This window comes from Xenopus tropicalis, chromosome 7 (assembly GCF_000004195.4).
Source record: "Xenopus tropicalis strain Nigerian chromosome 7, UCB_Xtro_10.0, whole genome shotgun sequence".
NCBI classification, from domain to species: Eukaryota; Metazoa; Chordata; class Amphibia; order Anura; family Pipidae; genus Xenopus; species Xenopus tropicalis.
Window position 1 is genome coordinate 129,714,640 of NC_030683.2, and position 22,053 is coordinate 129,736,692.

Here is a 22,053-nt window from a genome sequence, read left to right on the forward strand (position 1 = left end):
AATATGGACTGTGATTGGCTCACCCCAAGAGCTCAGCGAGGCCAGGGAGCAAATTAACCCATGATGGTCACACTGACTTTTTAAGGGACTAATTGCCCAAATGGGATAATCCGTTAGGAACATAGAGAACATGGAGCTGACTTTGTGGGATGAGATTTTCCTGAAATAAAATCAACTACACAATCAGGTACAGGTGGATTTAAAGGCCTTTTAATACTGTTGAGCATTTATATCTATAAATATATATATACACCAGTCAAGTGTGTGAGTGGCCATATTGCACTAACACCTGCTCATTGTGTAGCCTCAAACAATCAAACAAGTGGACTCTTGCCCTACTGTCTCCATCTTGCCCTACTGTCTCCATCTTGCCCTACTGTCTCCATCTTGCCCTACTGTCTCCATCTTGCCCTACTGTCTCCATCTTGCCCTACTGTCTCCATCTTGTCCTACTGTCTCCATCTTGTCCTACTGTCTCCATCTTGTCCTACTGTCTCCATCTTGCCCTACTGTCTCCATCTTGCCCTACTGTCTCCATCTTGCCCTACTGATTCCATCTTGCCCTACTGTCCCCATCTTGCCCTACTGTCCCCATCTTGTCCTACTGTCTCCATCTTGCCCTACTGTCTCCATCTTGCCCTACTGTCTCCATCTTGCCCTACTGATTCCATCTTGCCCTACTGTCTCCATATTGCCCTACTGTCTCCATCTTGTCCTACTGTCTCCATCTTGCCCTACTGTCTCCATCTTGCCCTACTGTCTCCATCTTGCCCTACTGTCTCCATCTTGCCCTACTGTCTCCATCTTGCCCTACTGTCTCCATCTTGTCCTACTGTCTCCATCTTGTCCTACTGTCTCCGTCTTGTCCTACTGTCTCCATCTTGCCCTACTGTCTCCATCTTGCCCTACTGTCTCCGTCTTGCCCTACTGTCTCCGTCTTGCCCTACTGTCTCCGTCTTGCCCTACTGTCTCCGTCTTGTCCTACTGTCTCCGTCTTGCCCTACTGTCTCCGTCTTGCCCTACTGTCTCCGTCTTGCCCTACTGTCTCCGTCTTGCCCTACTGTCTCCATCTTGCCCTACTGTCTCCATCTTGCCCTACTGTCTCCATCTTGTCCTACTGTCTCCATCTTGTCCTACTGTCTCCATCTTGTCCTACTGTCTCCATCTTGTCCTACTATCTCCATCTTGTCCTACTGTCTCCATCTTGTCCTACTGTCTCCATCTTGCCCTACTGTCTCCCTCTTGCCCTACTGTCTCCATCTTGTCCTACTGTCTCCATCTTGCCCTACTGTCTCCCTCTTGCCCTACTGTCTCCATCTTGTCCTACTGTCTCCCTCTTGCCCTACTGTCTCCATCTTGCCCTACTGTCTCCATCTTGCCCTACTGTCCCCATCTTGCCCTACTGTCCCCATCTTGCCCTACTGTCCCCATCTTGCCCTACTGTCCCCATCTTGCCCTACTGTCCCCATCTTGCCCTACTGTCCCCATCTTGCCCTACTGACTCCATCTTGTCCTACTGTCTCCATCTTGCCCTGCTGTCTCAATCTTGCCCGACTGTCCATGCCCATAACCGTGCCCGTACCTCGTTATAGCTCTGACTGCAGGGAAACAGGGTCTTGAATGTAGAGCCAAATCCAATGATGTTGAAGAGGGAAGTTGGCATCAGGCTTTTCAGAATGACCAACATGGCATCCTGGGAAATAAACAGAACAAACTATCAGGTGTAGCTGAGATCATGCATGCAAGTAAGAAAGGGTTAACAGGCTGAGAGAGAGATTGAGGGGGCAAGATTGTGTTTCTGTCTGACCATGGGAAAGAGAGCAGCCCAGGAGCAGGAAGTACAGAGAATCATAGCTCTGTACCTGGGTAAGTACTGGGGGGAGATTGGATTCACTTACCCAGGGGGAGGTTCCTGCCTGACCATGGGAAAGAGAGCAGCCCAGGAGCAGGAAGTACAGAGAATCAGAGCTCTGTACCTGGGTAAGTACTGGGGAGAGATTGGATTCACTTACCCAGGGGGGGTTCCTGCCTGACCATGGGAAAGAGAGCAGCCCAGGAGCAGGAATTACAGAGAATCAGAGCTCTGTACCTGGGTAAGTACTGGGGGGAGATTGGATTCACTTACCCAGGGGGGGTTCCTGCCTGACCATGGGAAAGAGAGCAGCCCAGGAGCAGGAAGTACAGAGAATCAGAGCTCTGTACCTGGGTAAGTACTGGGGGGAGATTGGATTCACTTACCCAGGGGGGAGGTTCCTGCCTGACCATGGGAAAGAGAGCAGCCCAGGAGCAGGAAGTACAGAGAATCAGAGCTCTGTACCTGGGTAAGTACTGGGGGGAGATTGGATTCACTTACCCAGGGGGGAGGTTCCTGCCTGACCATGGGAAAGAGAGCAGCCCAGGAGCAGGAAGTACAGAGAATCAGAGCTCTGTACCTGGGTAAGTACTGGGGGGAGATTGGATTCACTTACCCAGGGGGAGGTTCCTGTCTGACCATAGGAAAGAGAGCAGCCCAGGAGCAGGAAGTACAGAGAATCAGAGCTCTGTACCTGGGTAAGTACTGGGGGGAGATTGGATTCACTTACCCAGGGGGAGGTTCCTGCCTGACCATGGGAAAGAGAGCAGCCCAGGAGCAGGAAGTACAGAGAATCAGAGCTCTGTACCTGGGTAAGTACTGGGGGGAGATTGGATTCACTTACCCAGGGGGGGGGGGTTCCTGCCTGACCATGGGAAAGAGAGCAGCCCAGGAGCAGGAAGTACAGAGAATCAGAGCTCTGTACCTGGGTAAGTACTGGGGGAGATTGGATTCACTTACCCAGGGGGGGGTTCCTGCCTGACCATGGGAAAGAGAGCAGCCCAGGAGCAGGAAGTACAGAGAATCAGAGCTCTGTACCTGGGTAAGTACTGGGGGAGATTGGATTCACTTACCCAGGGGGGGGTTCCTGCCTGACCATGGGAAAGAGAGCAGCCCAGGATATAGTGTAATGTACTGAATAAAACCCGTTGCTGTAATGATGCTGATTAACTCCCGCGGCACAGTAATAAATCCATCCCCCTCCCCCTCGCTCTTATTATAACAGGGAGACCTACCCCGCTATTTGCTTATTATCAGATCCGGCAGAACAGACGCCCCCCGCGCCGGCGCCTCAATTACTGATTGTGCCAAGTCCCAACGCCTGATAATTATATTTTACACTCAGAAAATAATTATACTCCTGCCGATTGCACAGAAAATCTCCAAGGGACACGGGAGTGAGCGAGGGGGGAAATATTGTTCTTCTCCCAGTCTCCCATTAAAACCACTGCTTGGTTGCTAGGGTAAACCGGACCCTAGCAACCAGATAGCTGCTGAAATTCCAAACAGCAGAAAGGTAAAAAAAAAAGCTAAATAACTCAAAATGACCATAAAAAGATAGAAAAAATAAAGACCAACCGCAATTTTTCTAAAAACACCTAAAACTAGGAGTGTTTGGACTTGAAATCTTATGACAGACAAAAAATAAAAAATATCTTTCCCCAAAAATAGACTGATCATTACAGAGCCTGCATATGTTAGCGCTTGATTTGCATATATGCTAATGAGCCGAGGGGCAGGTGGCGTCTCACAGACACATGGCGGGAACTAATACAAACAACTGGCAGTTTGGCCCCCGCAGCTTATACCTACAAACTGCCATCTTTATTGCATATATAGGGAATCATTTAACCATGAAATAAACCCAATAGGGCTGTTCTGCCCCAATAAGGGGTAATTATATCTTAGTTGGGATCAAGTACAGGTACTGTTTTATTATTACAGAGAAAAGGGAATCATTTAACCATTAAATAAACCCAATAGGGCTGTTCTGCCCCAATAAGGGGTAATTATATCTTAGTTGGGATCAAGTACAGGTACTGTTTTATTATTACAGAGAAAAGGGAATCATTTAACCATTAAATAAACCCAATAGGGCTGTTCTGCCCCCAATAAGGGGTAATTATATCTTAGTTGGGATCAAGTACAGGTACTGTTTTATTACTACAGAGAAAAAAGAAACTATGTTTTAAAATTATTTGATTAAAATAGAGTCTAAGGGAGATGGCCTTCACGTAATTTGAAGGATCTATAGGGAGGAAATATCTAAATGTATTGACTGAAACTTCTGCACCCTGGAATGTTCCTCGTGATTCTTCAGAGGAGAAAAGCTCTCCTAGAATCCAAAGGAAGAGGCAGAACAATGGGAAGGGAGCAAGATAGCAGCTCCCAGTAGGTATCAGAATAGCACTCAATAGTAAGAAATCCAAGTCCGGCTTGGGACTCCTCCAGTTACATGGGAGTAGGAGAAACAATAGGTTAGCTGAAAGCAGTTCTAATGTGTAGCGCTGGCTGAAAGCTCAGACTCAGGCACAAGGCACTGAGATGGCGCCTACACACCAATATTACAGCTACAAATACATTTGTTGGTTGAAGAATAAAAGGTTAAATGGCAGAGGGAATTATTTGCTGTGTAACAGTGTCATTTAGAGATAAATATCAGACAGAATCCCATTAAAGCTTTATTACAGCTCCCGGATAGGGAATGGGGAATCCTCAATGCTTGGGAGTCAGAGGAACCTTTATCTCCACAAAAGGAAAGAACTTCAGCGCCAACGATAATAACGACTCAGTGATAATAACAGGAGGGATGCGACTCCTGAATCCTTGCAGATAAGCCGTGATGTGAATGATCCGAATTCAGCTATATTTAGTGACTGAGGGAAAATGCCATCGTCCCCGTAAATTGCCTCCTCCGTCACACACCGTGTTGCTTGGCAATTTAACTCCGTGTGAGCCGGCTCAGCGGCGCATCCGTGGGCCCCCAGGTAAATGCCTGTGATTATGTGCGATTACATTGAAACAGCTTGACGGCAAACACGCGGCACATTCAGGGTAAAACCAGTGCCCAACCTGGCCCCCCTATCCCTGCAAACAGCCACTAACGCAAAATACAGTATAGAGCATAATAAAAAAAGTCCTGATACAAAACTATATTGAATTCAGATCCACATTACATGGCAGCTTAGAAATCAGTGCAGTCTGCATCACAGTTGATTCAAAACCCTTACTTAAGTTTAGCTTCTAAGCAGCCAGAGCACACTGAGCACGTGCGGTGCCACTGACACACACAAGGCGGCCTAATAGCACCCAAATGGGAGCTATAGTAAGTTCCCTATATAAAATACAACAGTTCTAGCCATATTTATTATTTAGGCCTTAGTTATCCTTTGATTGTCTGAAGATATATTTTTCTTAACTTTCTCTATTTCATTACTGCCCCCCCTTATATATTTATATATAGTGCCCCCCCCCTTAACTGCCCCTTCCCCAGTGTAACCAATCCCAACTGGGCCAGCCTTTCCCCATAACTGAGCCCATTCCCTTTATCAGCTTAGTCGCTCTTCCCTGTACTTTCTCTATTTTATTACTGCCCCCCCTTATATATTTATATATAGTGACCCCCCCTTAACTGCCCCCCCCCCAGTGTAACCAATCCCAACTGGGCCAGCCTTTCCCCATAACTGAGCCCATTCCCTTTATCAGCTTAGTCGCTCTTCCCTGTACTTTCTCTATTTCATTACTGCCCCCCCCCCTTATATATTTATATATAGTGACCCCCCCTTAACTGCCCCCCCCCCAGTGTAACCAATCCCAACTGGGCCAGCCTTTCCCCATAACTGAGCCCATTCCCTTTATCAGCTTAGTCGCTCTTCCCTGTACTTTCTCTATTTCATTACTGCCCCCCCTTATATATTTATATATAGTGACCCCCCCTTAACTGCCCCTTCCCCAGTGTAACCAATCCCAACTGGGCCAGCCTTTCCCCATAACTGAGCCCATTCCCTTTATCAGCTTAGTCGCTCTTCCCTGTACTTTCTCTATTTCATTATTGCCCCCCTTATATATTTATATATAGTGACCCCCCCCCTTAACTGCCCCTTCCCCAGTGTAACCAATCCCAACTGGGCCAGCCTTTCCCCATAACTGAGCCCATTCCCTTTATCAGCTTAGTCGCTCTTCCCTGTACTTTCTCTATTTCATTATTGCCCCCCCTTATATATTTATATATAGTGACCCCCCTTAACTGCCCCCATGCAGAGATAGAAAGGATATTTTCAGCCCTAGAAAGGAATAGATAAGAGAAAACTCCCTGTGACCCGTATAACTGTCACATTTTGGTGTCGGGGGACCTCACTGAAGACCACACTAACGCCATTAGTTGTCACGGTGATAGAAACTGCCACCCCATATAATATTCTCAGTTCTGGGCGCTGATGGATTAACCCTTACATGACTCCATTCTGTATACAGGGCAGACATTACACAGTGATGGGGAGACCGGGGCAGAATCTCCCATATTCATCATTTTACACTAAATCCAGAGCCGCTATTTTCATTCTCCAGCTGCCGCCTCTGCTGCTTCTCCCTGGGGGGCAATTTCCATCAACAGCTTCTGTGGCATCAAGAGCGGTGCCCCTGGGATGTGGTGCCCGGGAGTAACATGGCGGCTTCCTCAGGGCAATATGTGCCGATGTACTGACAGCCTTAATATATCTGCCTGGGGCCCATATCGCTGATAGGAAATCTGCTCCATCAGAACCGCCACATGTATGGGCCGGAAGCTAGAATAGTTTGGCTGCTGTGGGGGGGGGGGGGGGGTAATAGCAGGTAAAAAATGTTCTAAAACTAAGACCTAATTTTAAGTATGCAGCCCTCAGTGCCCCAACAGCCCCACAGGAACCCTCAGTGCCCCAACAGCCCCACAGGAACCCTCAGTGCCCCAACAGCCCCACAGGAACCCTCAGTGCCCCAACAGCCCCACAGGAACCCTCAGTGCCCCAACAGCCCCACAGGAACCCTCAGTGCCCCAACAGCCCCACAGGAACCCTCACTGCCCCAACAGCTCCACAAGGAGCCCCTCAGTGCCCCAACAGCCCCACAGGAGCCCTCAGTGCCCCCAACAGCCCCACAGGAACCTCAGTGCCCGCCAACAGCCCCACAGGAACCCTCAGTGCCCCAACAGCCCCACAGGAACCCTCAGTGCCCCAACAGCCCCACAGGAACCCTCAGTGCTCCAACAGCCCCACAGGAACCCTCTCTGCCCCAACAGCTCCACAGGAGCCCTCAGTGCCCCAACAGCCCCACAGGAGCCCTCAGTGCCCCAACAGCCCCACAGGAACCCTCAGTGCCCCAACAGCCCCACAGGAACCCTCAGTGCCCCAACAGCCCCACAGGAGCCCTCAGTGCCCCAACAGCCCCACAGGAGCCCTCAGTGCCCCAACAGCCCCACAGGAACCCTCAGTGCCCCAACAGCCCCACAGGAGCCCTCAGTGCCCCAACAGCCCCACAGGAACCCTCAGTGCCCCAACAGCCCCACAGAACCCTCAGTGCCCCAACAGCCCCACAGGAACCGCTCAGTGCCCCAACAGGCCCCACAGGAACCGCTCAGCGTGCCCAACAGCCCCACAGGAGCCCTCAGTGCCCCAACAGCCCCACAGGAGCCCTCAGTGCCCAACAGCCCCACAGGACCTCAGTGCCCCAACAGCCCCACAGGACCCTCAGTGCCCCAACAGCCCACAGGAGCCCTCAGTGCCCCCAACAGCCCCACAGGAAGCCCTCAGTGCTCCAACAGCCCCACAGGAACCCTCCCTGCCCCAACAGCTCCACAGGAACCCTCAGTGCCCCAACAGCCCCACAGGAAAGCCCTCACTGCCCCAACACCCCACAGGAGCCTCAGTGCCCCAACAGCCCCACAGAACCCTCACTGCCCAACAGCCCACAGGAACCTCACTGCCCAACAGCCCACAGGTAACCCTCACTGCCCCCAACAGCCCCCCACAGGAACGCCTCACTGCCCAACAGCCCCACAAGAACCCTCACTGCCCCAACAGCCCCACAGGAACCCTCACTGCCCCAACAGCCCCACAGGAACCCTCACTGCCCCAACAGCCCCACAGGAACCCTCACTGCCCCAACAGCCCCACAGGAACCCTCACTGCCCCAACAGCCCCACAAGAGCAAAAAACACAAGAGAGGCCCATGAAAGGATTGGATATGAACTGTTCCCACCTTTTCTTTTGGAGGCAGATATTTTTCCCTGAGTGAAGTAGAAGTTAGAATCTGCTTGGATGTAGGGAAGGACTTGATGGGTGTGTTTCTTTTATCAACCTCAGCTTCAGGTCCAAAAAAAACGCACATATTTTACTCTTTAAAGGGACACTGCCATGATATTTATGGGGGACATTTTATTTCTAAATGACCCTGTCACACAGCAAATAATTCCCTCTGCCATTTAACCCTTTATTCTTCAACCAACAAATGTATTTGTAGCTGTAATATTGGTGAGTAGGCGCCATCTCAGTGCCTTGTGCCTGAGTCTGAGCTTTCAGCCAGCGCTACTCATTAGACCTGCTTTCAGCTAACCTATTGTTTCTCCTACTCCCATGTAACTGGAGGAGTCCCAAGCCGGACTTGGATTTCTTACTATTGAGTGCTATTCTGATACCTACTGGGAGCTGCTATCTTGCTCCCTTCCCATTGTTCTGCTGATCGGCTGCTGGGGGGTGAGGGGGGGGATATCACTCCAACTTGCAGCGCAGCAGTAAAGTGTGCCTGAGTCTGAGCTTTCAGCCAGCGCTACCCATTAGAACTGCTTTCAGCTAACCTATTGTTTCTCCTACTCCCATGTAACTGGAGGAGTCCCAAGCCGGACTTGGATTTCTTACTATTGAGTGCTATTCTGATACCTACTGGGAGCTGCTATCTTGCTCCCTTCCCATTGTTCTGCTGATCGGCTGCTGGGGGGGAGGGGGGGGATATCACTCCAACTTGCAGCGCAGCAGTAAAGTGTGCCTGAGTCTGAGCTTTCAGCCAGCGCTACACATTAGAACTGCTTTCAGCTAACCTATTGTTTCTCCTACTCCCATGTAACTGGAGGAGTCCCAAGCCCTGACCTGTAATCCTTTGTCACTATCAGCGCTTGGCAGTACCCGGGTCAATGCAAGATATCGATCTGCCAATACTGCGGGTTATTAAAGGCAGAGGAACAGTCTGAGCGACTGATGAGGCTCCATTGATTCTGCCCTATCATTTAGTGCAGTTTAACTCAACAGCCCAGACACAATGAGACCCGATCAATCCCTACGGCTTGTCCTGTTCCCTCATTATTACTTGTATTGGGCGCCCAAACCATCGTCTGATCTCAGCTCAGCATTAAAGTCTTCTCATGATCCCATTTACCCAATAAATCACTTATCCTTATTAATGTTCCACTGTTATAAGGGATAATGTACCCCCTACTGTAAATGATAAGGATATTAGCAGTCACTGAGGGGTTCTGTGCCCCCCATATAAAGGCACAAGGCTGCAGGCTGAGTTATACAGGGAACTCTGAGTATCACTCATGTATTATAAGGGATAATGTACCCCCTACTGTAAATGATAAGGATATTAGCAGTCACTGAGGGGTTCTGTGCCCCCCATATAAAGGCACAAGGCTGCAGGCTGAGTTATACAGGGAACTCTGAGTATCACTCATGTATTATAAGGGATAATGTACCCCCTACTGTAAATGATAAGGATATTAGCAGTCACTGAGGGGTTCTGTGCCCCCCATATAAAGGCACAAGGCTGCAGGCTGAGTTATACAGGGAACTCTGAGTATCACTCATGTATTATAAGGGATATGTACCCCCTACTGTAAATGATAAGGATATTAGCAGTCACTGAGGGGTTCTGTGCCCCCATATAAAGGCACAAGGCTGCAGGCTGAGTTATACAGGGAACTCTGAGTATCACTCATGTATTATAAGGTATAATGTACCCCCTACTGTAAATGATAAGGATATTAGCAGTCACTGAGGGGTTCTGTGCCCCCCATATAAAGGCACAAGGCTGCAGGCTGAGTTACACAGGGAACTCTGAGTATCACTCATGTATTATAAGGGATAATGTACCCCCTACTGTAAATGATAAGGCAGATCCCCCCCCCAGAGAAAGTTCCTGTGGGAGCCGAGGAGTTAAAATCCTACCCAAAAATGCCGCGTTCCTATTTTAGGCAAGAAATTAATTGTATGTAAATGAAGACAGAGCTTTTTGCATGATAATTTGTTTTTACCGGGGATTCGTCATGTTCCCCGAATGGGGAGTTAAAGGGAAAATATACCTCTTAATTAATTAAAATGCATTTAATTAGAACATCAATTGGTTAAAACGATATTTCAATAACTGCACGTTAGTTTCCCTTTATCTGCCAGAGACCCCCGAGCTTACCCTGACTCTGGTGATACTGACTCCACTCATACTGCCGCTGCGATCCAGCAGGAAAATGAACTCCCCCTGCGCCTTACGGAGATCCGTCTGGGCCGCCTGTAGGTCTGGGCAGAAGTTCAGCATCACCACCGGGTTATGGCAGATATCCTTAATCAGCCGCTTCCGGATAATCTCTGTCTGCGGCCGGAGAAGAGTCTTATTGTTACCCCAATGTTCCTATATATCTGTAACCTTGTTATGGGCTAAGGGGGCCCAGCCTGAAGGCCAGTTAGGGGGGGATTTGGGGTGAGTGCTTATTTGTGCCCTGGGGTACCCTGGAACTATAGCAGGGTGACTGTTACCCCAATGTTCCTATATATCTGTAACCTTTTATGGGCTAAGGGGGCCCAGCCTGAAGGCCAGTTAGGGGGGATTTGGGGTGAGTGCTTATTTGTGACCTGGGTACCCTGGAACTATAGCGGGGTGACTGTATCCCCAATGTTTCTATATATCTGTAACATTGTTATGGGCTAAGGGGGCCCAGCCTGAAGGCCAGTTAGGGGGGATTTGGGGTGAGTGCTTATTTTGTGCCCTGGTACCCCATGGAACTATAGCAGTGACTTGATTACCCCAATGCTTACCTGATATATCTGTAACCTTGTTATGGCTAGGGGCCAGCCTGAGGCAGTTAGGGGATTTGGGTGAGTGCTTATTATTGTCCCTGCGGTTACCCTGAAAACTTAGCGGTGACTGTTACCCAATGTCCTATATATCTTAAAACCTTTATGGCTAAGGCGGCCCAGCCTGAAGGCCAGTTGGGGATTTGGTGAGTGCTTATTGTCCGGGCTACCCTGGAAACTAAGCAGAGGTGACTGTTACCCCAATTCTATTATCTGAACTTGTTATGGGCTAAGGGGCCCACCTGAAACCATTAGGAGGATTGGTGATGCTTATTTTGTGCCTGTACTCTTCCTGGAACTATACGAGGGGACAGTCTACCCCAATGATCTATATTCTGCTAACCTTGTTATGGGCTAAGGGGGCCCACCTAGAAGGCCAGTTAGGGATTTGGCGTGATGCTTATTGTCCTGACTGTACCCCTAACTTAGCGGGTGACTTTACCCCAATGTTCTGAAGGCCAGTTAGGGGGGGTTTGGGTGAGTGCTTATTTTGTGCCCTGGGTACCCCTGGAACTATAGCGGGGGTGACTGTTACCCCAATGTTTCTATATATCCTGTAACCTTGTTATGGCTAAGGGGGCCCAGCCTGAAGGCCAGTTAGGGGGGGATTTGGGGTGAGTGCTTATTGTGCCCTGGGGTACCCCTGGAACTATAGCGGGGTGACTGTTACCCAATGTTTCTATATATCTGTAACCTTGTTATGGGCTAAGGGGGCCCAGGCCTGAAGGCCAGTTAGGGGGGGATTTGGGGTGAGTGCTTATTTGTGCCCTGGGTACCCCTGGAACTATAGCGGGGTGACTGTTACCCCAATGTTTCTATATATCTGTAACCTTGTTATGGGCTAAGGGGGCCCAGCCTGAAGGCCAGTTAGGGGGGGATTTGGGGTGAGTGGCTTATTTGTGCCCTGGGTACCCCTGGAACTATAGCGGGGTGACTGTTACCCCAATGTTTCTATATATCTGTAACCTTGTTATGGGCTAAGGGGCCCAGCCTGAAGGCCGTAGGGGAGATTTTGGGGTGAGTGCTTATTTGTGCCCTGGGTACCCCTGAACTAATAGCGGGGGTGACTGTTACCCAATGTTTCTATATATCTGTAACCTTGTTATGGGCTAAGGGGGCCCAGCCTGAAGGCCAGTTAGGGGGAGATTTTGGGGTGAGTGCTTATTTGTGCCTGGGTACCCCTGGAACTATAGCGGGGTGACTGTTACCCCAATGTTCTATATATCTGTAACCTTGTTATGGGCTAAGGGGCCCAGCCTGAAGGCCAGTTAGGGGGATTTGGGGTGAGTGCTTATTTGTGCCCTGGGTATCCCCTGGAACTATAGCGGGGTGACTGTTACCCCAATGTTTTCTATATATCTGTAACCTTGTTATGGGCTAAGGGGGCCCAGCCTGAAGGCCAGTTAGGGGAGGATTTGGGGTGAGTGCTTATTTGTGCCCTGGGTACCCCTGGAACTATAGCGGGGTGACTGTTACCCCAATGTTTCTATATATCTGTAACCTTGTTATGGGCTAAGTCAAGACCTTTTTCTCAGGACTGGGGTCCTTTTTGGTGCCTCTAATGAAGTCGCTCTTTCCCCTAAGGAACTGCTCGTATTCGCTGGGGGTCATGTCTCCTTCCTCCATCAGAATGTGAGGGAAATGAGGCTCTGGGGGGAAAGGGGGAGAGACAATCAGACTGGAATTACTATACACAGAAATATTGGATAATTCCGAACCCCACTTTCCTCCGCCCTACCCTCACACAATCGCCCCTGTTTTAGTGTTGCTCAAATATTCACTGTACCACTTGGGTGGATGAGGATCTCGACTGGTCGGTCGTACGTGTGCTTATTGGCCAATGTGATCACAATGCTTTTGGCAGAAGGAGCGGAAGGGTCGGCATCAGCTCGGATCTCATGGGTTGGACTTTCTACACCTGAGAAAATAAAGAGTTAATGTAGGTTTGACTTGCCCTTTAGTCTTACATAATAAGATCTTCATACTTGTCTCTACCGGTAGTTCTGTCATTAGTGACTACTGGGCTCATCTTGCCCCAATCCCTAACCAGAAGGCAGGACCATGAGAAGCCCATTAATTACCCTTGAGTTCCCATAGGGGGGGCCATAGTAACTATGTTAATATCATAAATCAGCATCCCACCTAGAAGCCCTTCTGTGGGGTCAGTGGGGCAAATGCCAAAACAGACTTTGGTGGGACCCCCTGTTCAACCCATAGCCCCTCTGCTAAAGTTAAGCTTACAAGACAACTTAAGGACCATGGGGTGGTTACCTATTATGTTTGTTACACTCACCAAACAGGGTGATCATCACTAAGATTATGCTTCACTGTTGCCTCCTTTCCCTACTTAATTCCATAATTGCTCCATAATTCCATACTGATATCCTATTACTTCCACCATGTCCTACTGCCTTAACCTTCCCTACCAACCTGCTCTCATATTACTTCCTCCATATCCTTCTGTCACTTTCTTGCACTACAGCCATCATTTTTCTCCATCATGTCCTACTGTCTCCATCTTGTCCTACTGTCTCCATCTTGCCCTACTGTGTCTATCTTGTTCTACTGTCTCCATCTTTTTCTACTGTCTCCATCTTGCCCTACTGTCTCCATCTTGTCCTACTGTCTCCATCTTGCCCTACTGCCTCCATCTTGCCCTACTGCCTCCATCTTGCCCTACTGTCTCCATCTTGCCCTACTGTCTCCATCTTGTCCTACTGTCTCCATCTTGTCCTACTGTCTCCATCTTGCCCTACTGTCTCCATCTTGCCCTACTGTCTCCATCTTGCCCTACTGTCTCCATCTTGTCCTACTGTCTCCATCTTGTCCTACTGTCTCCATCTTGCCCTACTGCCTCCATCTTGCCCTACGGCCTCCATCTTGCCCTACGGTCTCCATCTTGCCCTACGGTCTCCATCTTGCCCTACTGTCTCCATCTTGCCCTACTGTCTCCATCTTGCCCTACTGTCTCCATCTTGTCCTACTGTCTCCATCTTGTCCTACTGTCTCCATCTTGCCCTACTGCCTCCATCTTGCCCTACGGCCTCCATCTTGCCCTACGGTCTCCATCTTGCCCTACTGTCTCCATCTTGCCCTACTGTCTCCATCTTGTCCTACTGTCTCCATTTTGCCCTACTGTCTCCATCTTGCCCTACTGTCTCCATCTTGCCCTACTGTCTCCATCTTGCCCTACTGTCTCCATCTTGTCCTACTGTCTCCATCTTGCCCTACTGTCTCCATCTTGCCCTACTGTCTCCATCTTGTCCTACTGTCTCCATCTTGCCCTACTGTCTCCATCTTGCCCTACTGTCCCCATCTTGCCCTACTGTCTCCATCTTGCCCTACTGTCTCCATCTTGCCCTACTGCCTTCATCTAGCCCTACTGCCTCCATCTTGCCCTACTGCCTCCATCTTGCCCTAGTGTCTCCATCTTGCCCTACTGTCCCCATCTTGCCCTACTGTCTCCATCTTGCCCTACTGTCTCCATCTTGCCCTACTGTCTCCATCTTGTCTTACTGTCTCCATCTTGTCCTACTGTCTCCATCTTGCCCTACTGTCTCCATCTTGCCCTACTGTCTCCATCTTGTCCTACTGTCTCCATCTTGTCCTACTGTCTCCATCTTGCCCTACTGCCTCCATCTTGCCCTACTGTCTCCATCTTGCCCTACTGTCTCCATCTTGCCCTACTGTCTCCATCTTGTCCTACTGTCTCCATCTTGTCCTACTGTCTCCATCTTGCCCTACTGTCTCCATCTTGCCCTATTGCCTCCATCTTGCCCTACTGCCTCCATCTTGCCCTACTGCCTCCATCTTGCCCTACGGTCTCCATCTTGTCCTACTGTCTCCATCTTGCCCTACTGTCTCCATCTTGCCCTACTGTCCCCATCTTGCCCTACTGTCTCCATCTTGCCCTACTGTCTCCATCTTGTCCTACTGTCTTCATCTTGCCCTACTGTCTCCATCTTGTCCTACTGTCTTCATCTTGCCCTACTGCCTCCATCTTGCCCTACTGCCTCCATCTTGCCCTACTGTCTCCATCTTGCCCTACTGTCCCCATCTTGCCCTACTGTCTCCATCTTGCCCTACCGTCTCCATCTTGCCCTACTGTCTCCATCTTGCCCTACTGTCTCCATCTTGTCTTACTGTCTCCATCTTGCCCTACTGTCTCCATCTTGCCCTACTGTCTCCATCTTGCCCTACTGTCTCCATCTTGTCTTACTGTCTCCATCTTGTCCTCACTGTCACCATTTTGTCATGCAGCCTCTATATTATTCTACTGTTTCTGTCTCGTATTTAATAAAGATTCAAAGGTATTTCAAATCAAATATTAGGGAGATCACATTTGGATCAATCCCTCCAAGCCAAGAGATATCAAGCCAATGTCCCCCAATGTCTGATAACGGGCACTTTCTGACAGCTTTCTGCCCGGCAATGTTACTCCATGGCTACTGTAGCTTGGCACTGACCTGCTAGAAGATACGGAGCTCGAATCTCCAGGTGAAACGTCAGTTCATATTCGATGGCGTTCACAGCCTCTGTTTCCAGCAGTGTTGCGAGGCAGAGCTTCTTGCTGGAGCTGGTGAGTCCAGTCTCTCTCCTGCGGATACACCAAGCTTGAGATACAACTCAGCAAAGATGGGAATCCCTTTATCTTGCCCAGATGATATGAAATATTGTGGGACACCATAAGGGAATGGAATGAACCTTCTCAGCCTCCACCATCTTCTCCTGAAGGCCATCAACAACTATTCTTACTTATAAATACCCCTCCGGCACCATTCATCCTAACCCCCCAACCAGATTCCATCAGTGCCCATGGTACCTAGGGGCTTTTAAAGGTGCCTAGCCTCAATCTGCCATCTAATTACCCCCAAACCCACTAACTGCCCCACTTAATAGTACTGGAAAACTAAGATCCCTTCCCAGTTGGACACCCGTTTCTTACAGCCGCAGTGGGGAGATGGAGGAGAGACTGTTTTCCACCGGGCAGTTGGTCACTCTGGGCACACAGACTGGCGGCAGTAGGACCCTCACAGCCCCGCTAGAGAGGGTGGGTAACTCCGACGATGTACTGATCAACACAGACACGCTCTCCTGGGCTGGCACCATCCCCAGGTTGGCCACGAAAATGATCCTCTCCAGGTCTTCATCCAGCAGAATCCGACCTGTCAGAGTAGAATTGTGGGTAAATGAATATACAGAAACCCCCAAGCAAATATCCTATTAACGATTCAGACAGGTGTTAGAGTTCAGTGCTGCTTCTTAGCTTCCCTGAGCATTAATACCCTGTTGTATCCAATTCAATAAGGGTATTCATCTATCCCAGTCAATATAGATTCCCTATAGGGGACACCCCCAAATCCGCAGGAAAGTAGCCATTGCTGCAAACAACTCCCTGCCCCCATACAAGCAGAAAATGAATCATTAAAGACCCTCGCTCCTTCCCGCCGGCTTTAGAGCCACTAGCAACCGTCCCTTAGCAACCAAACAGCTAAATGCAGAAATGTATATATTTAGGCTTGTTATCTGCCCAGTTCCGCCGCTGCAAATGGCCCAGCAAATGACCTTATCATCGTTCCCCGTGTAAACAACAAAATGGCTGGCCCATGTTTAATGGCACCGTTACCATTAAATAAAAGCGGGTACAATGTCTCCGCAGTGAGAACCAGCCGTGAATGGTTTGTTTATCAAGCAGAAAGCTTCCCCGGACAAACTGAACCCCCTTTTCTGCAAATTAAACAATGTTTAGGGTATAGACGCCCCCCAAAATGCCCATGGGTGTAAAGGTTTGAGTAGTGGGGGGCCAACAAAATGGCTGGAGGATCTCCCAGAAGCTCAATCTCAGGAAAAATTAGGGTCACATTTCGGGTGACCTGTTGGCACTTGGCACTTGGGTGGCATTTGATTGGTTTAGCCGGAAAGTCGCCACTTAGGGCTGGTAAATCTGTAAGGGTAGGACACAGCCTTTTATATAGAGACCAGTCTCTGCCCCAACCAGGGGCTTCTGCCTTCTGCCTCAGGGGCCCCTGCACCCCCCAATGGCCCACACTGCCACCTTGCACCCCCAGAGGCCCCCAACACTGGGGGGATCAGATCTGGATTTTTCCCGGTATCCCGGCGGCCCAGTCTGACGCTGGCCCCACCCATTTCCCCGCCCCCAAATGGCATTACGGCTCGCCCCCCCACTCTAAAGGCCAGTATTAAATGGAAAAAAAAGCAAACCCTATTGGCACCGTGACCGACAATCAATGGGTGCTGGCACCCACTATCACTCCTATATTAAAGTAATAAAAAGAAATTAAAGGGCAAGTAAAGTTGCACCACACTGTGATAAAATTGGGAACCTGCAGAAATAATTCAACCTGTGCCCGACCCTAACCAGCTCTCTAGCTTCCCACGCCCATTTATATACCCACGTCCGTCCGACCCACCCCTCCGCTGATGTCAGGAAGGGGGCGGGGCAGGTGTGTTTCTATAAATAGATGCCACCCTAGGTGGAAGAGGGGTACAGTTAGGTGGTGGGCAGGGAGGGCAGCAGGAAGAGCTTGGGCTCAACCACTTGCACCCCACATATTTGCCCGGGTAATCAAGAGGATCCCACAGGTTTTGGGTTGGGGCTTCTACTGCTCGGGGGAGGGGGCATTTGTGGTACTCCCTGACTTCCAACAATAGACTGCAGTATAGACCCAGTATAACCCCACGTAAGGCAGCCGGACTGTGGTACCCAGGGCCCACCGGATACCTGATGTAAGGGCCCCACTCTTTCGCTGCTTAGTTACCATTAAAAAAATAAAGATGGACGTGCGTTCCACCTTGGAACTCACGGCCATTTTCCTTTTTTCCCAGCAAGTAGGGAGAGTGGAAGGTGGTAGGACCCAACAGGTACCAAAAGTACCCTGAGGCAGGGTGTTCTTTATAAAAAAGGGGCCCTGGCCTGGGGTAGAAGCTTAGCGACGCTGCTTGGGGAGGGGTTGGGGGGGGGGGGTTTCTTTATATCTAAACACCTGAGGGCTGAGCTGAATCCTAGAATTTAATACTAAAAGCTTCCATTTTGCTTTAGTGATTTCTGACTCCAATAATCATGTTTCTCGTAAGGAGCCAAACCGCGGGTATAAAGTGGCCCCTTTGTCTGTGATTGGCCGGCCGGCGCTCACCGTTGCCTTCTGGGAACCTCCCGCTGGCCATGCTGCAGTAATCGTAGTAGGACTCGTCCATTTTCCCTTTGTCCTTTATTTGCACGGTGACGATGCGCCGGCAGATCACGGCTTCAAAGCCGACCACCACGGTGTGTTCATTCAGGGGGTACACGAACAGCGCTGGGGGGGGAACAGTCAATGCGGTAATAAGGCATAAAGCATCATCTGGGGAGGGGGGGGTTAATTCCCAAAAATCACTTTTGTGCCGGGAATAGCGGAATTAGCGACTCTATGAGAGCCAAGCGAATGGGGCAATCATGGCTAATCGCGACTCCGGAATTATTATCATTATTTCTACTGGCGAAAGTGGCGGCGCGCTGTGCCGAACGTTTATAGCCAACGGCACACACATACACAGCGTCTTATTACTGCCTGGTTAATTCTATTCTCTGCACTGCTGGTTCTGACTCCTGATACAACTCCCCAATACCCATTCATTCCTCATTCTCACTGGGTTTATAGTTATGTGTAACTGTCACTGTGTCTGTCCCTTTCCCTTCCCTGCACTGCTGGTTCTGACTCCTGATACAACTCCCCAATACCCATTCATTCCTCATTCTCACTGGGTTTATAGTTATGTGTAACTGTCACTGTGTCTGTCCCTTTCCCTTCCCTGCACTGCTGGTTCTGACTCCTGATACAACTCCCCAATACCCATTCATCCCTCATTCTCACTGGGTTTATAGTTATGTGTAACTGTCACTGTGTCTGTCCCTTTCCCTTCCCTGCACTGCTGGTTCTGACTCCTGATACAACTCCCCAATATCCATTCATCCCTCATTCTCACTGGGTTTATAGTTATGTGTAACTGTCACTGTGTCTGTCCCTTTCCCTTCCCTGCACTGCTGGTTCTGACTCCTGATACAACTCCCCAATACCCATTCATTCCTCATTCTCACTGGGTTTATAGTTATGTGTAACTGTCACTGTGTCTGTCCCTTTCCCTTCCCTGCACTGCTGGTTCTGACTCATGATACAACTCCCCAATATCCATTCATTCCTCATTCTCACTGGGTTTATAGTTATGTGTAACTGTCACTGTGTCTGTCCCTTTCCCTTCCCTGCACTGCTGGTTCTGACTCCTGATACAACTCCCCAATATCCATTCATTCCTCATTCTCACTGGGTTTATAGTTATGTGTAACTGTCACTGTGTCTGTCCCTTTCCCTTCCCTGCACTGCTGGTTCTGACTCATGATAATGCTTTAGAAGCCAGCCAGGGACTTGTGCTGTGTTGTTTCAGGAGTCGGAACCAGAGTGTTACGAGGGACTTTCTATGGGCTTTATGGGATATACAGGTATGGGACCCATTATCCAGAATGCTCGGGTCCAGGGGTTTTCTGGATAAGGGATCTTTATGTAATTTGGATCTTTGTACCTTAAGTCTACTAAAAATCATTTAAACATTAAATAAACCCAATAGGGCTGTTCTGCCCCAATAAGGGGTAATTATATCTTAGTTGGGATCAAGTACAGGTACTGTTTTATTATTACAGAGAAAAGGGAATCATTTAACCATTAAATAAACCCAATAGGGCTGTTCTGCCCCAATAAGGGGTAATTATATCTTAGTTGGGATCAAGTACAGGTACTGTTTTATTATTACAGAGAAAAGGGAATCATTTAACCATTAAATAAACCCAATAGGGCTGTTCTGCCCCCAATAAGGGGTAATTATATCTTAGTTGGGATCAAGTACAGGTACTGTTTTATTATTACAGAGAAAAGGGAATCATTTAACCATTAAATAAACCCAATAGGGCTGTTCTGCCCCCAATAAGGGGTAATTATATCTTAGTTGGGATCAAGTACAGGTACTGTTTTATTATTACAGAGAAAAGGGAATCATTTAACCATGAAATAAACCCAATAGGGCTGTTCTGCCCCAATAAGGGGTAATTATATCTTAGTTGGGATCAAGTACAGGTACTGTTTTATTATTACAGAGAAAGGGAATCATTTAACCATTAAATAAACCCAATAGGGCTGTTCTGCCCCAATAAGGGGTAATTATATCTTAGTTGGGATCAAGTACAGGTACTGTTTTATTATTACAGAGAAAAGGGAATCATTTAACCATGAAATAAACCCAATAGGGCTGTTCTGCCCCCAATAAGGGGTAATTATATCTTAGTTGGGATCAAGTACAGGTACTGTTTTATTATTACAGAGAAAAGGGAATCATTTAACCATTAAATAAACCCAATAGGGCTGTTCTGCCCCCAATAAGGGGTAATTATATCTTAGTTGGGATCAAGTACAGGTACTGTTTTATTATTACAGAGAAAAGGGAATCATTTAACCATGAAATAAACCCAATAGGGCTGTTCTGCCCCCAATAAGGGGTAATTATATCTTAGTTGGGATCAAGTACAGGTACTGTTTTATTATTACAGAGAAAAGGGAATCATTTAACCATTAAATAAACCCAATAGGGCTGTTCTGCCCCAATAAGGGGTAATTATATCTTAGTTGGGATCAAGTACAGGTACTGTTTTATTATTACAGAGAAAAGGGAATCATTTAACCATTAAATAAACCCAATAGGGCTGTTCTGCCCCCAATAAGGGGTAATTATATCTTAGTTGGGATCAAGTACAGGTACTGTTTTATTATTACAGAGAAAAGGGAATCATTTAACCATTAAATAAACCCAATAGGGCTGTTCTGCCCCCAATAAGGGGTAATTATATCTTAGTTGGGATCAAGTACAGGTACTGTTTTATTATTACAGAGAAAAGGGAATCATTTAACCATGAAATAAACCCAATAGGGCTGTTCTGCCCCAATAAGGGGTAATTATATCTTAGTTGGGATCAAGTACAGGTACTGTTTTATTATTACAGAGAAAAGGGAATCATTTAACCATTAAATAAACCCAATAGGGCTGTTCTGCCCCAATAAGGGGTAATTATATCTTAGTTGGGATCAAGTACAGGTACTGTTTTATTATTACAGAGAAAAGGGAATCATTTAACCATGAAATAAACCCAATAGGGCTGTTCTGCCCCCAATAAGGGGTAATTATATCTTAGTTGGGATCAAGTACAGGTACTGTTTTATTATTACAGAGAAAAGGGAATCATTTAACCATTAAATAAACCCAATAGGGCTGTTCTGCCCCAATAAGAGGTAATTATATCTTAGTTGGGATCATGTACAGGTACTGTTTTATTATTACAGAGAAAAGGGAATCATTTAACCATTAAATAAACCCAATAGGGCTGTTCTGCCCTATTGGGTTCTGTTTCCGGATAAGGGATCCCATACCTGTATATGCTACCAACATATAGGGAACCTTATTAATTCCTCCTAGGGGCCGGCTAGCTTGGCAGCATCCAGAGGCACAGGGGGCGGGGCATGCAAGCACCCCTTTCCCCGCCCATTTCCCAGACAAGCAGGTTAGGGAGCGACTACTGATATTTACCTTCCACCGGCTGAGACTCCGGGTTGGTGTAAGTGAGAGACGCCGTCATGCCCAGAGCGTACCCGCTTACACAGGCGCTAATCTCCGCTGCAGTCAGGGGCAGGGGGGCCCCGGTGATACGATTCAGGAGCCCGGGCATCTTACCCTGCAAACAACACACATAATGGGCACATAGAATTCATATTTATCATTGTATTTGGGGCAAAAAAAAACCTTATAACGGACCCCATTCAATGCAACGGGGCCCCCAATATGGGATCACAAACTGCTTGTGGCCCCCCAGCTTTATTCTAAAGACCAACTCCTATAATAAAGACTCTAACCTCCCTATGTAATAAAAGACACTACATTTGCCCCAGTGCGGTAACCCATAGCAACCAATAAGATGTTTGCTTTTAAAGGGGAGCTGTCACCCTAAGAAATAATTCCAAATTCTTTTCTATTGTGTTTGTCAAGCAAAATAAATGTTACTTACACTTTATAAAT

At 48.3% G+C, this 22,053-nt stretch overlaps 1 protein-coding gene across 1 annotated transcript in view; it reads right to left on the bottom strand.

The window, feature by feature from the left end:
* vwa5b1 (von Willebrand factor A domain containing 5B1) overlaps nucleotides 1-22,053 on the bottom strand; it is an 89,798-nt gene that overhangs the window by 42,681 nt on the left and 25,064 nt on the right. Inside the window, exons 2-9 of the mRNA XM_031906011.1 lie at nucleotides 21,568-21,712; nucleotides 18,099-18,260; nucleotides 15,890-16,109; nucleotides 15,411-15,541; nucleotides 12,731-12,862; nucleotides 12,469-12,593; nucleotides 10,286-10,462; nucleotides 1,583-1,693 (exon numbers count right to left, since the gene is read on the bottom strand). Coding sequence (XP_031761871.1) covers nucleotides 1,583-1,693; nucleotides 10,286-10,462; nucleotides 12,469-12,593; nucleotides 12,731-12,862; nucleotides 15,411-15,541; nucleotides 15,890-16,109; nucleotides 18,099-18,260; nucleotides 21,568-21,706 — 1,197 coding nt within the window. The 5' untranslated portion in view covers nucleotides 21,707-21,712. The remainder of the gene's footprint in view (nucleotides 1-1,582; nucleotides 1,694-10,285; nucleotides 10,463-12,468; nucleotides 12,594-12,730; nucleotides 12,863-15,410; nucleotides 15,542-15,889; nucleotides 16,110-18,098; nucleotides 18,261-21,567; nucleotides 21,713-22,053) is intronic.